The sequence below is a fragment of the Ranitomeya imitator genome, chromosome 8 (assembly GCF_032444005.1).
Source record: "Ranitomeya imitator isolate aRanImi1 chromosome 8, aRanImi1.pri, whole genome shotgun sequence".
NCBI lineage: Eukaryota > Metazoa > Chordata > Amphibia > Anura > Dendrobatidae > Ranitomeya > Ranitomeya imitator.
Genome location: NC_091289.1, coordinates 199,883,829 through 199,899,914, shown reverse-complemented (window position 1 = coordinate 199,899,914; position 16,086 = coordinate 199,883,829). Strand labels below are relative to the sequence as shown.

General features: G+C 47.3%; 1 protein-coding gene across 1 annotated transcript in view; it reads left to right on the top strand.

Annotated features, from left to right (window-relative positions):
* Positions 1-1,448: 1,448 nt before the first annotated feature.
* Positions 1,449-16,086, top strand: part of CTBS (chitobiase) — a 47,875-nt gene continuing 33,237 nt past the window's right edge. Inside the window, exons 1-3 of the mRNA XM_069735820.1 lie at positions 1,449-1,634; positions 2,856-2,994; positions 11,353-11,561. Coding sequence (XP_069591921.1) covers positions 1,503-1,634; positions 2,856-2,994; positions 11,353-11,561 — 480 coding nt within the window. The 5' untranslated portion in view covers positions 1,449-1,502. The remainder of the gene's footprint in view (positions 1,635-2,855; positions 2,995-11,352; positions 11,562-16,086) is intronic.

The window sequence follows — 16,086 nt, the reverse complement described above, 5'->3', positions numbered from 1 at the left end:
TTACATTACTGATCCTGAGTTACCTCCTGTATTATACTCCAGAGCTGCACTCACTATTCTGCTGGTGCAGTCACTGTGTACATACATTACAATACTGATCCTGAGTTACATCCTGTATTATACTCCAGAGCTGCGCTCACTATTCTGCTGGTGCAGTCACTGTGTACATACATTACTGATCCTGAGTTACATCCTGTATTATACCCCAGAGCTGCACTCACTATTCTGCTGGTGCAGTCACTGTGTACATACATTACATTACTGATCCTGAGTTACCTCCTGTATTATACTCCAGAGCTGCACTCACTATTCTGCTGGTGCAGTCACTGTGTACATACATTACATTACTGATCCTGAGTTACATCCTGTATTATACTCCAGAACTGCACTCACTATTCTGCTGGTGCAGTCACTGTGCACATACATTACATTACTGATCCTGAGTTACATCCTGTATTATACTCCAGAGCTGCACTCACTATTCTGCTGGTGCAGTCACTGTGCACATACATTACATTACTGATCCTGAGTTACATCCTGTATTATACTCCAGAGCTGCACTCACTATTCTGCTGGTGCAGTCACTGTGCACATACATTACATTACTGATCCTGAGTTACATCCTGTATTATACTCCAGAGCTGCGCTCACTATTCTGCTGGTGCAGTCACTGTGTACATACATTACATTACTGATCCTGAGTTACCTCCCGTATTATACTCCAGAGCTGCACTCACTATTCTGCTGGTGCAGTCACTGTGTACATACATTACATTACTGATCCTGAGTTACATCCTGTATTATACTCCAGAACTGCACTCACTATTCTGCTGGTGCAGTCACTGTGCACATACATTACATTACTGATCCTGAGTTACATCCTGTATTATACTCCAGAGCTGCACTCACTATTCTGCTGGTGCAGTCACTGTGCACATACATTACATTACTGATCCTGAGTTACATCCTGTATTATACCCCAGAGCTGCACTCACTATTCTGCTGGTGCAGTCACTGTGTACATACATTACTGATCCTGAGTTACATCCTGTATTATACTCCAGAGCTGCACTCACTATTCTGCTGGTGCAGTCACTGTGTACATACATTACTGATCCTGAGTTACATCCTGTATTATACTTCAGAGCTGCACTCACTATTCTGCTGGTGCAGTCACTGTGTACATACATTACATTACTGATCCTGAGTTACATCCTGTATTATACTCCAGAGCTGCACTCACTATTCTGCTGGTGCAGTCACTGTGTACATACATTACATTACTGATCCTGAGTTACATCCTGTATTATACTCCAGAGCTGCACTCACTATTCTGCTGGTGCAGTCACTGTGTGCATGTATAGATGTTTGCACACATTTCTCATTATTTCAGTGATGACAGGACCCATCTCCTCCCCTGACACCTCCCTCTTCCTCCTCCTCTCTACCCCTGTGTGTGAGGTAGCAGAGCTGACTCCGGTGCTGGATGCTGTGCAGAGAGGATGGGTCTGTGTGATGCCGGACGTCCTCTGCTGGGGCTGCTCCTCCTAGTGGGGGCTTCTGTCTGCTGGGGTGGGTGCCCCTGTTCTGACCCCGCTCTGTGTCAGCCCATTAAAGAGCCCCGGGACTTTGAGGTACAGTGTGTCTGTGTGTCAGGTGGAGTCCTGTGCGTGTGATACAATGTATCCGAGTAACTTCCTGTTTGTAAACACAGTGATTGTGGCGGAGGAGCAGGGAGAGAGCGGCTGATTCTAGGTGATTGTCCTCATTATTCAGCACTTATCAGGACGGTAGTACTGATTAGCAGGTGTCACAGGAGCTGCTGTCAGGCCCAGGCTACAGAGGGAATTTGTTGCAAACGTTCAGCTGCAGATCGTGAAAATACTCTGTATGTGACCCCTTCTCATGTACAGGACCATGGAATTAACGATGCTATATAAATAATAATAACAATGTAACATGAATGCAAATGTGGGTGATTCCTAGTTCTATCTACTTCTGGGAAAGCTGGGTGACCACACATCATAGTGAATCTGCCTGTTTGCATTTGTGCGATGGCCGATTGTGAAGTCTGCGGACTCAGGACTTATTGATGTAGGGGCCAATAATCCATAAACATCACTTGATACAAGTTCAGTGGTAAATTAAAGGCGTTGTCCCCCCACTACTATTAATCGGTCCAGAGAGGGGATTAAAAAGCCAAAAATAAAGCCACACTATTCCCCTGCCACACTCCGTGCTCCATACTGCGTGATGCCAGGACACGTGCGGGCGGCGCAGTGCTGACTATGAGGGGCCGCACACGTTTTTACCTCCACCTTATACCTTGTATTGTACAGTGGTGGACGACACCCGAAAAACAAAAATGTAAGGTGTGCGTAGGGCGCTATAAGTGGTCCGGTATTTTCCTCTGGACCCCTCTTCCCCAATCCCAGCCAGGACCACCCAGTGATGTTTCCTTTTCTTCTTCCCTCCACACTTGTCTGATATATATATATATATATATATATATATATATATATATATATATATACACTCACACTTATATATAATCTGAACTATATACAATTGTTCCCTTTGAAATAAGAATTTTGAAGCTTCTTTTCTGAGAACTCTGCTTTGTGTCGGTCTTTTCTTATACCTCCTGTAAATGTATGAATAAATTGACAAATGGGTGTTACCATTCCCCTCCTGAGAAGGGTTTTTCTACAGTTTGATGATCCCTGCTGTGATTAATCAGGCGCTTGTGTAGGGACACGCCCCTTTGACAGAGAATGGTAACGCCCAGTTGGCAGTTAGTGGCCTGGTACTTCACATCATAAATAAACATGACTTGTTCTCTTCTGTGTGTTCAGGTTTATGTATTTTATGTCAAAGGGAAGAACTGGAAGTCCTATGACTGGGCTCATGTCACCACGGTCGCCCTGTTTGCGCCATATGACCCAGAACTTATGTGTTTTGCACATTCCAGAGGTGCAAGATTCGTCCTGAAGGGTAAGTTTGTGTCATTATTTCTCTGCGCACTGGAAATGATCAGATGTAGCATCAGACAAGTGCACAGTTTTGGTGTAACGATGTGATTCCCTCAGGACCAAGGATTAAGATGGGGAAAAGCCTGATGAGTGATGGCAAAACAGATGCAAAAATGCATCGGACATCAGTTGAGATCTGCTGAGTTGTATAAAGCTCAAAAATATTGACCCTAATGCAATAAATGTATAGGAACCTGCTTGGAGTAGGATACAGGTGAGAAATGGCCTCATATATACTGAATGACTCGTGTAAGGAAAGTAGTCATGGCGTTCAGTGTGACAACATATCAAATTTCAATTAATGGGCATTTACATCATCAGAAGATAAGGGGCTTATTTTTTCCCCTTAGAAACAGCGCCACCCCTGTCTGTGGTCAGCGCGTGGTATTACGGCTCAGTCTTATCCATGTGAATGAGGCTATGCTGCATTACCAGGGCGGCCATGAAGTTGCGGAGTGGTGATATTTCTGGGAAACACAGGACATAGTTTTCCTAATCTTATACAACTATCTTAATTCTATTCTTTTCTTAGTGGTTTAATTTCCCAGAAGTGATAAATGTCCAATGTGAGAAAATCTCTTTAAGTAGAAGACGGATTGATCTGATATTTTGTGTAGGTTGAGTACAGGCAATCATAGAGGAAACCTGGTCATCAACGTCACCGGACTAATGAAGACGCCTTGGCATTGCGTCACCAGCTCCTCATAGCTCAGCGTCCATCGATATTGGCCCATGTCACATGAATGTGTCTCTGTGGCCAGACAGTCGCACACTGCAGCTGTGACTGTACGGAGTCCGGGTCGCACGGTTCTGCAGTCGCACGTTTTATGATTGAACCCAATTTTTACCGCTCATCTACGAAATGGACAAGATGAGTGCGGGCTGCGGTGATCTCGATGGTCGGCTCGTGTGAACAGTCCCATCCACTTCCATTGGTCCATAGCGTCCGTTGTGCACATGGATCATAACTGCGCTCATCTGCACTGGCCAATAAAGCCTGTGGGGGAGGGGAGGGGGTTATGAGAAATTGGTTTTTGACAGCAACAACATGGAATCACGGTTTCATGAATGAACATAAAAGCTTCTCCGACAATCACTAAGAATCAAACCTTGGCCGTCTGCAGACCCGCTGCTGCCTTGGGGGCGATAATGAGGGTGCGGGTATCTGGTAAGAAGCCGGCGGTTTCCTACAGTACAGAGCAAAAGTTTGGACACACCTTCTCATTTAAAGATTTTTCTGTATTTTCATGACTTTGAAAATTGTAAATTCGCACTGAAGGCATCAAAACTATGAATTAACACATGTGGAATTATATACTTAACAAAAAAGTGTGAAACAACTGAAATTATGTGTTATACTCTAGGTTCTTCACAGTAGCCACCTTTTGCTTTGATGACTGCTTTGCACACTCTTGGCATTCTCTTGATGAGCTTCAAGAGGTAGTCACCGGGAATGGTTTTCACTTCACAGGTGTGCCCTGTCAGGTTTAATAAGTGGGATTTCTTGCCTTATAAATGGGGTTGGGACCATCAGTTGTGTTGAGCAGAAATCTGGTGGATGCACAGCTGATAGTCCTACTGAATAGACCGTTAGAATTTGTATTATGGCAAGAAAAAAGCAGCTAAGTAAAGAAAAACGAGTGGCCATCATTACTTTAAGAAATAAAGGTCAGTCAGTCCGAAAAATTGGGCAAACTTTGAAAGTGTCCCCAAGTGCAGTGGCAAAAACCATCAAGCGCTACAAAGAAACTGGCTCACATGAAGACCGCCCCAGGAAAGGAAGACCAAGAGTCACCTCTGCTTCTGAGGATAAGTTTATCCGAGTCACCAGCCTCAGAAATCGCAGGTTAACAGCAGCTCAGATTAGAGACCAGGTCAATGCCACACAGAGTTCTAGCAGCAGACACATCTCTACAACAACTGTTAAGAGAAGACTTTGTGCAGCAGCCTTCATGGTAAAATAGCTGCTAGGAAACCACTGCTAAGGACAGGCAACAAGCAGAAGAGACTTGTTTGGGCTAAAGAACACAAGGAATGGACATTAGACCAGTGGAAATCTGTGCTTTGGTCTGATGAGTCCAAATTTGAGATCTTTGGTTCCAACCACCGTGTCTTTGTGCGATGCAGAAAAGGTGAACGGATGGACTCTACATGCCTGGTACCCACCGTGAAGCATGGAGGGGGAGGTGTGATGGTGTGGGGGGGCTTTGCTGGTGACACTGTTGGGGATTTATTCAAAATTGAAGGCATACTGAACCAGCATGGCTACCACAGCATCTTGCAGCGGCATGCTATTCCATCCAGTTTGCGTTTAGTTGGACCATCATTTATTTTTCAACAGGACAATGACCCCAAACACCTCCAGGCTGTGTAAGGGCTATCTGACCAAGAAGGAGAGTGATGGGGGGCTACACCAGATGACCTGGCCTCCACAGTCACCAGACCTGAACCCAATCCAGATGGTTTGGGGGGAGCTGAACCACAGAGTGAAGGCAAAAGGGCCAACAAGTGCTAAGCATCATGGGAACTCCTTCAAGATTGTTGGAAAACCATTCCCGGTGACTACCTCTTGAAGCTCATCAAGAGAATGCCAAGAGTGTGCAAAGCAGTCATCAAAGCAAAATGTGGCTACTTTGAAGAACCTAGAATATAAGACATAATTAACGTTGTTTCACACTTTTTTGTTAAGTATATAATTCCACATGTGTTAATTCATAGTTTTGATGCCTTCAGTGTAAATTTACTATTTTTCCTATCGCCACGACAGCACCCATACGAGAGAGGGGATCCGCCCACCATCTGGACAGGAACCTACAGGATTTAAAGGGGCGGTCCCCCTCACCACTCCAGTTTGGGTTCCTGTCCGGATGGTAGGACCCTGCAGGATGTCTCTTACCCAGGTCCACCAGGCCTCTGCGCGGTATCCTTGAGAACGGCAGAATCGGGGACTCTGGAAGCAGCGTCGGGGGTGTTCTTTTTCAGACCCCTCCTCGTCTGGCCGTACGGATGCGATCCCAGGGGTCGGGCAGTGCCGCCCTGGGTCGCGTGAGCGCGGCTGGCTCAGCGTCCCTTCATACTGATGACCCGGAAGTGGAAGGTAGGACTTCCGGGGGAGGCTGAGGAGGCGCGGCTGCTGGTATTAAGCGGCAGAGGCTGCAGAGCAACGTGCGGCAAAGAAATGTCCTCGGTTGCGGACACAGAGCACCTTCAGGTGGAGGTGCCTGACCAGCGCAAGAAGAGCGACAGCAGCCGCTCCAAAAGCAGCAGCAGTGTGGTACGGGGGCAGCAGCATGCGGGTGCCTCAACGTCACATACGGATTCCCCTCAGAGACCGGTACTGCTCAGTTCAGCCTTGGTGAGTGTCATGACGAAAATCACCTGGTAGCTGATATAGTCTGTCTGTCATTGTGCTTTGTTTTAGGCAAAGAAATCAGCCAAATCTAAGCACAGGCAATGTGCCCTATGTACAGTTCCCTTACCTGATAGTTATCAGAAAAGGCTCTGCCAAACTTGTATTTGCCAGACCTTAGAAGAAGAGGCTCCCCTTCGTGCATCAGATCTCAGAGCAGTTATAAGGGAGGAAATTGATTGTTCCCTTAGAAGCAGTCGGCATGAGAGATCCAGGGAAGTATCACCAGGATCCAGTCCGTTGTTGCAGGAAGGTGAATGCTCACGTTCATCATCACCGTCCTCTTCGGACGAAGAAGGGAGACCTTGTTTTTCAGTAGATGGAATGGACGTACTGGTTAAGGCAGTTCGCACAACCATGGGGGTTGTAGAGAACAAAGAGCCAAGGTCAACCCAGGACTTAATGTTTGCAGGGTTGTGCCAGAGAAGCCGTAAATCGTTTCCTGTGGTAGATACTGTGAAGGACCTTATTAAGCGTGAGTGGGACAAACAGGATAAGGGTTTCCTACCATCATCAGCAAAGAGAAGGTACCCTTTTGATGATAAAGTCCTAGCAGAGTGGGTGAAAATACCTAAAGTGGATGCGGCTGTGGCCTCCACATCCAAATCAGGCACCTTACCACTGGAGGATGTAGGTTTTCTGAAAGACCCTTCGGATAGGAAAGCAGACATGTTTCTTAAAAAAGTTTGGGAAGCATCGTCAGGTGCTTTTAAACCAGCAATCGCAGGTACCTGCACAGCCAGATCAGTTATGGTCTGGGTAGCCCAGCTGGAGGAGCAGCTTAAAACTAAAATACCTCGTGATAAGTTGCTGGATTCACTGTCCCAGATTCGGGATGGTGTGGCGTATTTGGCGGATGCCTCGGTGGATTCCTTGAAACTGGCGGCCAGATCAGCAGGACTTTCAAATGCTGCCCGGCGGGCTTTATGGCTTAAAACCTGGAAAGGAGACGCACAGGCTAGAGCTAAACTATGTACCATTCCATGCAGGGGTGAGTACTTATTTGGCCCGGTGCTAGATGACATCCTAGCTAAGGCTGAGGATAGGAATAGAGGTTTTCTTAAAGTGTTCAATCCCACCTTTAGGAATACCTTCAAGAGACGCTTCCCGTACCGGAGACCCTACTCAGCCCGAAATTGGGAGGCGCCAGAGCCGAAGAAGAGAAGTTCAGACTTCAATACATCATCTTCCTCAAGACGTAGGCGAAACTATCGTTAATTCAAATCTTCCTGTAGGGGGCAGACTAAAACATTTCTATACTCAGTGGGCCAGGATAACTTCCAGTAATTGGATCCTGGGTATAATTAGGTCAGGATTGAGATTAGAGTTCCGGGAAAAACCTTCAAATTATTATATATTGACTGCCCCTGGTTCCTTAGACCAACAGAAGGCCCTGGAAAAAGAGATTCAGACACTGAGACAGAAAGAAGTTATTGTAGAGGTTCCAAAAGAGCAGGAGGGGGAAGGATTCTATTCCCCTTTATTTTTAATCTCCAAACCTGATGGTTCCTTTCGAACCATCATAAATTTACGGAAACTGAACAAATTCCTACAATACCATGCTTTTAAGATGGAATCAATTAAATCAGCGACTAAACTTCTTTTTCCCAGGTGTTATATGACAGTCCTGGATCTAAAAGATGCGTACTACCATCTGCCCATTCACGAAGATCACCAACGGTTCCTCAGAATGGCGGTGTGCTTAAACAATCAGGTCAGGCACTTTCAGTTTACGGCAATGCCATTTGGATTATCTATGGCGCCAAGAGTGTTTACTAAAGTCATTGCGGAAGTAATGGCTCATATCAGAGAACAGGATACATTAGTTATACCCTACTTGGATGACTTCCTAGTAGTGGGTAATTCGTTTGTTCAGTGTAAAGATCGCCTAAACTGTATAATATCTTCCCTACAGGACCTAGGTTGGCTGGTCAACTTAGAGAAGTCAAAACTAAACCCATCAACAAATCAGATTTTCCTGGGTATTTTGCTAAATTCAGAACATCAGCTGTGTTTTCTTCCAGAGGAAAAGAAGCAGAAGATTATACACAAAGTCAGAGCTGTGATAAAGAAATCGGATCTGACCTTAAGAGACGCAATGTCCCTATTGGGATCGTTAACATCATGCATACCGGCTGTTCAGTGGGCTCAATTCCACACTCGGATATTGCAAGCCCAGGTCCTGGATACAGAGAGGAGTCTTCAAGGTCACTTAAGCGGAAGACTCAAGCTATCTACCACCACTCTAAAGAGTCTAGAATGGTGGCTAAATATGGAACATCTGGCAAAAGGGGTACATTGGGAAATAGTTCCAGACAACACGGTCACAACCGATGCCAGTCCAATAGGATGGGGAGCTCACATAGGAGAGGTTTGGGCTCAAGGACAATGGTCTCGCTTAGAGGCCCAAAGATCCTCAAATTGGAAGGAGCTTATGGCAGTAAAAAATACCCTGCTCAGATGGCTACCGTTCCTGCGGGGCTCGCATGTAAGAGTTCAGTCGGACAACACGACAGTGGTCGCATATCTCAACCATCAGGGAGGAACGAGGTCAAGTTCTCTGATGATCACCACCGCAGACATATTCAACATAGCCGAAGCTCATTTTCATTCTCTTTCAGCGGTTCACATACGAGGAGAACACAACATAGAGGCAGATTACCTCAGCCGTCATTCTCTGCGTCAGGGAGAGTGGGTCCTAAATCGGCTAGTTTTCAAACAGATAGTGGGTCTCTGGGGGTTACCTGTTATAGATCTGTTTGCTACGAGGGAAAACAGACAAACCAAGAAGTTTGCATCCCTTCGGGTAGCGGACAAACCTTCTGTAGTAGACTCCCTTCAGATTCATTGGGATTTCCCTCTAGCCTACGCATTTCCCCCACTATGTCTGATCCCTCTAGTTCTCAGGAAGATCAGGAAGGAGGGGGCGAGAGTAATCCTAATTGCCCCCTTCTGGCCCAGAAGGGCATGGTTCTCCTTACTCAGGGCAATGTCCGTGACCGACCCCTGGGTGTTGCCGGTGAGTCCGGAACTCCTTTCTCAGGGTCCATTTCGTTATCCGAATGTGGAATCTCTGCATTTGACGGCATGGAATTTGAGAGGGAATTATTAAAAAGGAGGGGTTTTTCTGACGCTTTAATATCTACCCTTTTAAGTAGCCGGAAAGAAGTCACTACTAAAATTTACTGTAAAATCTGGAAAAAATTCCTTGCCTTTTATCAACAGCCCTTTACGGATAAAATTCCAATTCCAGCTATTCTGGAATTCTTGCAGAAAGGCCGAGAATTGGGTTTGGCGGTAAATACCCTTAGAGTTCAGGTATCTGCCCTGGGGGCATTATACAATAGCAATGTGGCAGGAAATAGATGGGTATCTAGATTCATGAGAGCTATGGAACGTAGTAACCCTGTACATATTGTTAGATTACCGCCATGGGATCTAAATTTGGTTTTGGATGCTTTAACAGAACCCCCCTTTGAGCCATTAGATTCTGTCTCCATTAAAAATTTAACTTTAAAGACGGCTCTGCTAGTGGCCTTGACTTCTGCTAGAAGAGTGAGTGATATGCAAGCGTTGTCGGTAGACCCTCCTTATCTAATGGTCTTTCAGGATAGGTTAGTTTTAAAACCGGACCCAGCATATCTGCCAAAGGTAGCTTCTAAATTCCATAGAAGTCAAGAAATATATTTACCATCATTTTGTGATAATCCAGTTTCAGCAGAGGAGCAGAAATGTCATATGCTAGACGTTAGAAGAGCAGTATTACAATACCTGCACAAAACAGAACCTTGGAGGCAGAGTAGGGCTCTGTTTGTTTCCTTTCAGAATCCAAGGAAGGGGGCGAGTGTAACAAAGGGCTCTATTGCCAGATGGATCAGAGATGCGATATGCCTTGCCTATACTGCCAAAGGTCAAATTCCACCAGAAGGCATCAAGGCCCACTCCACCCGAGCCATGGCCTCATCCTGGGCGGAGAGAACGGACGTCTCCATAGACGTGATATGTAAGGCGGCAACATGGTCATCTCCTTCCACCTTTTATAATCATTACCGTCTTGATCTATCATGTAAGGCCAATTTAGACTTTGGCCGTTCAGTACTTAGTGCTGTAGTCCCTCCCAGGTGATTGGTCTTTTAAAGTCTCTCGTATGGGTGCTGTCGTGGCGATAGGAAAACCGGTTTTTACGTACCGGTAATAGGATTTTACAGAGTCCACGACAGCACCCGCACATTCCCCCCCGTAGTTAATCACTGGTTTCCTGCACTCTATTGGAAGGTGTGCTTTTAATTGTCACTCTCTAGAAGGTGATGGTATTTAGTAATGTTTAAGTATTTATGATTGTGTACTAACTCAATGGCGGTGTCCCTTATACTCTGAAACACAAACTGGAGTGGTGAGGGGGACCGCCCCTTTAAATCCTGTAGGTTCCTGTCCAGATGGTGGGCGGATCCCCTCTCTCGTATGGGTGCTGTCGTGGACTCTGTAAAATCCTATTACCGGTACGTAAAAACCGGTTTCATAGTCATAAAAATACTGAAAAATCTTTAAAAGAGAAGGTGTGTCCAAACTTTTGCTCTGTACTGTATGTGCTGCACATCACAGGTTTGCCCCCATGATATAGCCCACATTGTAACGTTGGCCGCTAGTTCGACTTTCTCGATCGCTGGATGGTGGAGTTCAGCTCTCGCTGTGATGTTCTGCCCGGTGCTCATATACAGTCGGAGCTCCGCACTATGGGCTTTATATAGGTAGAGCTTCAGCACCAGGAGCATATATAGAGCTGCCAATGCTGAGAACAGCACTGAAGGGGTTACTGACAGACCCCATAATCTGAAAATCATCGGGGTTCAATCTTGTTCCAGAACCGGACTCCCTCCGAAAAGTAACGAGGATCTTCCCCCTTTATTACAGGCGACGTTCCACTGAAGGACATTGTGGATTCCGAGAAGAGATCGGCCTGGATAGCGGAGAAAGTGAATCTGGCGAAGGCTCAGTATATGGACGGGATCAATCTGGATATAGAGCAGCCAGTGCTCCCCCACACCCCCGAATACTCCACCCTCACCGCACTGGTGAAGGAGACGACCGAGGCTTTCCACACCGAGATCCCGGGCTCCCAGGTAATGAGATACTGTATGATACCGAGAAGTATGTGCCCCCCACATCCTCCTCCGGGGGCTTCTCTGTCCTCATCTACATCCATAGACATTAATATGGAGAAGGTATGTGCCCCCCACATCCACCTCCGGGGGCTTCACTGTCCTCATCTACATCCATAGACATTAATATGGAGAAGGTATGTGCCCCCCACATCCACCTCCGGGGGCTTCTCTGTCCTCATCTACATCCATAGACATTAATATGGAGAAGGTATGTGCCCCCCACATCCTCCTCCGGGGGCTTCACTGTCCTCATCTACATCCATAGACATTAATATGGAGACAGTATGTGCCCCCCACATCCTCCTCCGGGGGCTTCACTGTCCTCATCTACATCTATAGACATTAATATGGAGAAAGTATGTGCCCCCCACATCCTCCTCCGGGGGCTTCTCTGTCCTCATCTACAGCCATAGACATTAATATGGAGAAGGTATGTGCCCCCCACATCCTCCTCCGGGGGCTTCACTGTCCTCATCTACATCCATAGACATTAATATGGAGAAAGTATGTGCCCCCCACATCCACCTCCGGGGGCTTCACTGCCCTCATCTACATCCATAGACATTAATATGGAGAAAGTATGTGCCCCCCACATCCTCCTCCGGGGGCTTCACTGTCCTCATCTACATCCATAGACATTAATATGGAGAAAGTATGTGCCCCCCACATCCACCTCCGGGGGCTTCACTGTCCTCATCTACGTCCATAGACATTAATATGGAGAAAGTATGTGCCCCCCACATCCTCCTCCGGGGGCTTCTCTGTCCTCATCTACAGCCATAGACATTAATATGGAGAAAGTATGTGCCCCCCACATCCACCTCCGGGGGCTTCTCTGTCCTCATCTACATCCATAGACATTAATATGGAGACAGTATGTGCCCCCACATCCTCCTCCGGGGGCTTCTCTGTCCTCATCTACATCCATAGACATTAATATGGAGACAGTATGTGCCCCCCACATCCTCCTCCGGGGGCTTCTCTGTCCTCATCTACAGCCATAGACATTAATATGGAGAAAGTATGTGCCCCCCACATCCTCCTCCGGGGGCTTCTCTGTCCTCATCTACATCCATAGACATTAATATGGAGACAGTATGTGCCCCCACATCCTCCTCCGGGGGCTTCTCTGTCCTCATCTACATCCATAGACATTAAAATGGAGAAGGTATGTGCCCCCCACATCCACCTCCGGGGGCTTCACTGTCCTCATCTACATCTATAGACATTAATATGGAGAAAGTATGTGCCCCCCACATCCTCCTCCGGGGGCTTCACTGTCCTCATCTACATCCATAGACATTAATATGGAGAAAGTATGTGCCCCCCACATCCACCTCCGGGGGCCTCTCTGTCCTCATCTACATCCATAGACATTAATATGGAGAAAGTATGTGCCCCCCACATCCACCTCCGGGGGCTTCTCTGTCCTCATCTACATCCATAGACATTAATATGGAGAAGGTATGTGCCCCCCACATCCACCTCCGGGGGCTTCACTGTCCTCATCTACATCCATAGACATTAATATGGAGAACGTATGTGCCCCCCACATCCTCCTCCGGGGGCTTCTCTGTCCTCATCCTCATCCATAGACATTAATATGGAGAAAGTATGTGCCCCCCACATCCACCTCCGGGGGCTTCTCTGTCCTCATCTACATCCATAGACATTAATATGGAGAACGTATGTGCCCCCCACATCCACCTCCGGGGGCTTCTCTGTCCTCATCTACATCCATAGATATTAATATGGAGAAAGTATGTGCCCCCCACATCCACCTCCGGGGGCTTCACTGTCCTCATCTACATCCATAGACATTAATATGAAGAAAGTATGTGCCCCCCACATCCACCTCCGGGGGCTTCACTGTCCTCATCTACATCCATAGACATTAATATGGAGAAAGTATGCGCCCCCCACATCCTCCTCCGGGGGCTTCACTGTCCTCATCTACATCCATAGACATTAATATGGAGAAAGTATGTGCCCCCCACATCCTCCTCCGGGGGCTTCACTGTCCTCATCTACATCCATAGACATTAATATGGAGAAAGTATGTGCCCCCCACATCCACCTCCGGGGGCTTCACTGTCCTCATCTACATCCATAGACATTAATATGGAGAAAGTATGTGCCCCCCACATCCACCTCCGGGGGCTTCACTGTCCTCATCTACATCCATAGACATTAATATGGAGAAAGTATGTGCCCCCCACATCCACCTCCGGGGGCTTCTCTGTCCTCATCTACATCCATAGATATTAATATGGAGAAAGTATGTGCCCCCCACATCCACCTCCGGGGGCTTCACTGTCCTCATCTACATCCATAGACATTAATATGAAGAAAGTATGTGCCCCCCACATCCTCCCCCGGGGGCTTCTTTGTGCTCATCTACATCCATAGACATTAATATGAAGAAAGTATGTGCCCCCCACATCCTCCCCCGGGGGCTTCTTTGTGCTCATCTACATCCATAGACATTAATATGGAGACAGTATGTGCCCCCCACATCCTCCCCCGGGGGCTTCACTGTCCTCATCTACATCCATAGACATTAATATGGAGACAGTATGTGCCCCCCACATCCACCTCCAGGGGCTTCACTGTCCTCATCTACATCCATAGACATTAATATGGAGACAGTATGTGCCCCCCACATCCACCTCCGGGGACTTCACTGTCCCCATCTACATCCATAGACATTAATATGGAGAAAGTATGTGCCACCCACATCCTCCTCCGGGGGCTTCACTGTCCCCATCTACATCCATAGATATTAATATGGAGAAAGTATGTGCCCCCCACATCCTCCTCCGGGGGCTTCTCTGTCCTCATCTACATCCATAGACATTAATATGGAGAAAGTATGTGCCCCCCACATCCTCCTCCGGGGGCTTCACTGTCCTCATCTACATCCATAGACATTAATATGGAGAAAGAATGTGCCCCCCACATCCTCCTCCGGGGGCTTCACTGTCCTCATCTACATCCATAGACATTAATATGGAGACAGTATGTGCCCCCCACATCCACCTCCGGGGACTTCACTGTCCCCATCTACATCCATAGACATTAATATGGAGAAAGTATGTGCCACCCACATCCTCCTCCGGGGGCTTCACTGTCCCCATCTACATCCATAGATATTAATATGGAGAAAGTATGTGCCCCCCACATCCTCCTCCGGGGGCTTCACTGTCCCCATCTACATCCATAGATATTAATATGGAGAAAGTATGTGCCACCCACATCCTCCTCCGGGGGCTTCACTGTCCCCATCTACATCCATAGACATTAATATGGAGAAAGTATGTGCCACCCACATCCTCCTCCGGGGGCTTCACTGTCCCCATCTACATCCATAGATATTAATATGGAGAAAGTATGTGCCACCCACATCCTCCTCCGGGGGCTTCACTGTCCCCATCTACATCCATAGATATTAATATGGAGAAAGTATGTGCCCCCCACATCCTCCTCCGGGGGCTTCTCTGTCCTCATCTACATCCATAGACATTAATATGGAGAAAGTATGTGCCCCCCACATCCTCCTCCGGGGGCTTCACTGTCCTCATCTACGTCCATAGACATTAATATGGAGACAGTATGTGCCCCCCACATCCTCCTCCGGGGGCTTCTCTGTCCTCATCTACATCCATAGACATTAATATGGAGAAAGTATGTGCCCCCCACATCCACCTCCGGGGGCTTCTCTGTCCTCCATAGACATTAATATGGAGACAGTATGTGCCCCCCACATCCTCCTCCGGGGGCTTCACTGTCCTCATTTACATCCATAGACATTAATATGGAGAAAGTATGTGCCCCCCACATCCACCTCCGGGGGCTTCTCTGTCCTCATCTACATCCATAGACATTAATATGGAGAAAGTATGCGCCCCCCACATCCACCTCCGGGGGCTTCTCTGTCCTCATCTACATCCATAGACATTAATATGGAGAAAGTATGTGCCCCCCACATCCTCCTCCGGGGGCTTCACTGTCCTCATCTACATCCATAGACATTAATATGGAGAAAGTATATGCACCCCACATCCACCTCCGGGGGCTTCACTGTCCTCATCTACATCCATAGATATTAATATGGAGAAAGTATGTGCCCCCCACATCCTCCTCCGGGGGCTTCACTGTCCTCATCTACATCCATAGACATTAATATGGAGACAGTATGTGCCCCCCACATCCTCCTCCGGGGGCTTCACTGTCCTTATCTACATCCATAGACCTTAATATGGAGAAAGTGTGTGCCCCCCACATCCACCTCCGGGGGCTTCTCTGTCCTCATCTACATCCATAGACATTAATATGGAGAAAGTATGTGCCCCCCACATCCTCCTCCGGGGGCTTCACTGTCCTCATCTACATCCATAGACATTAATATGGAGAAAGTATGTGCCCCCCACATCCTCCTCCGGGGGCTTCACTGTCCTCATCTACAGCCATAGACATTAATATG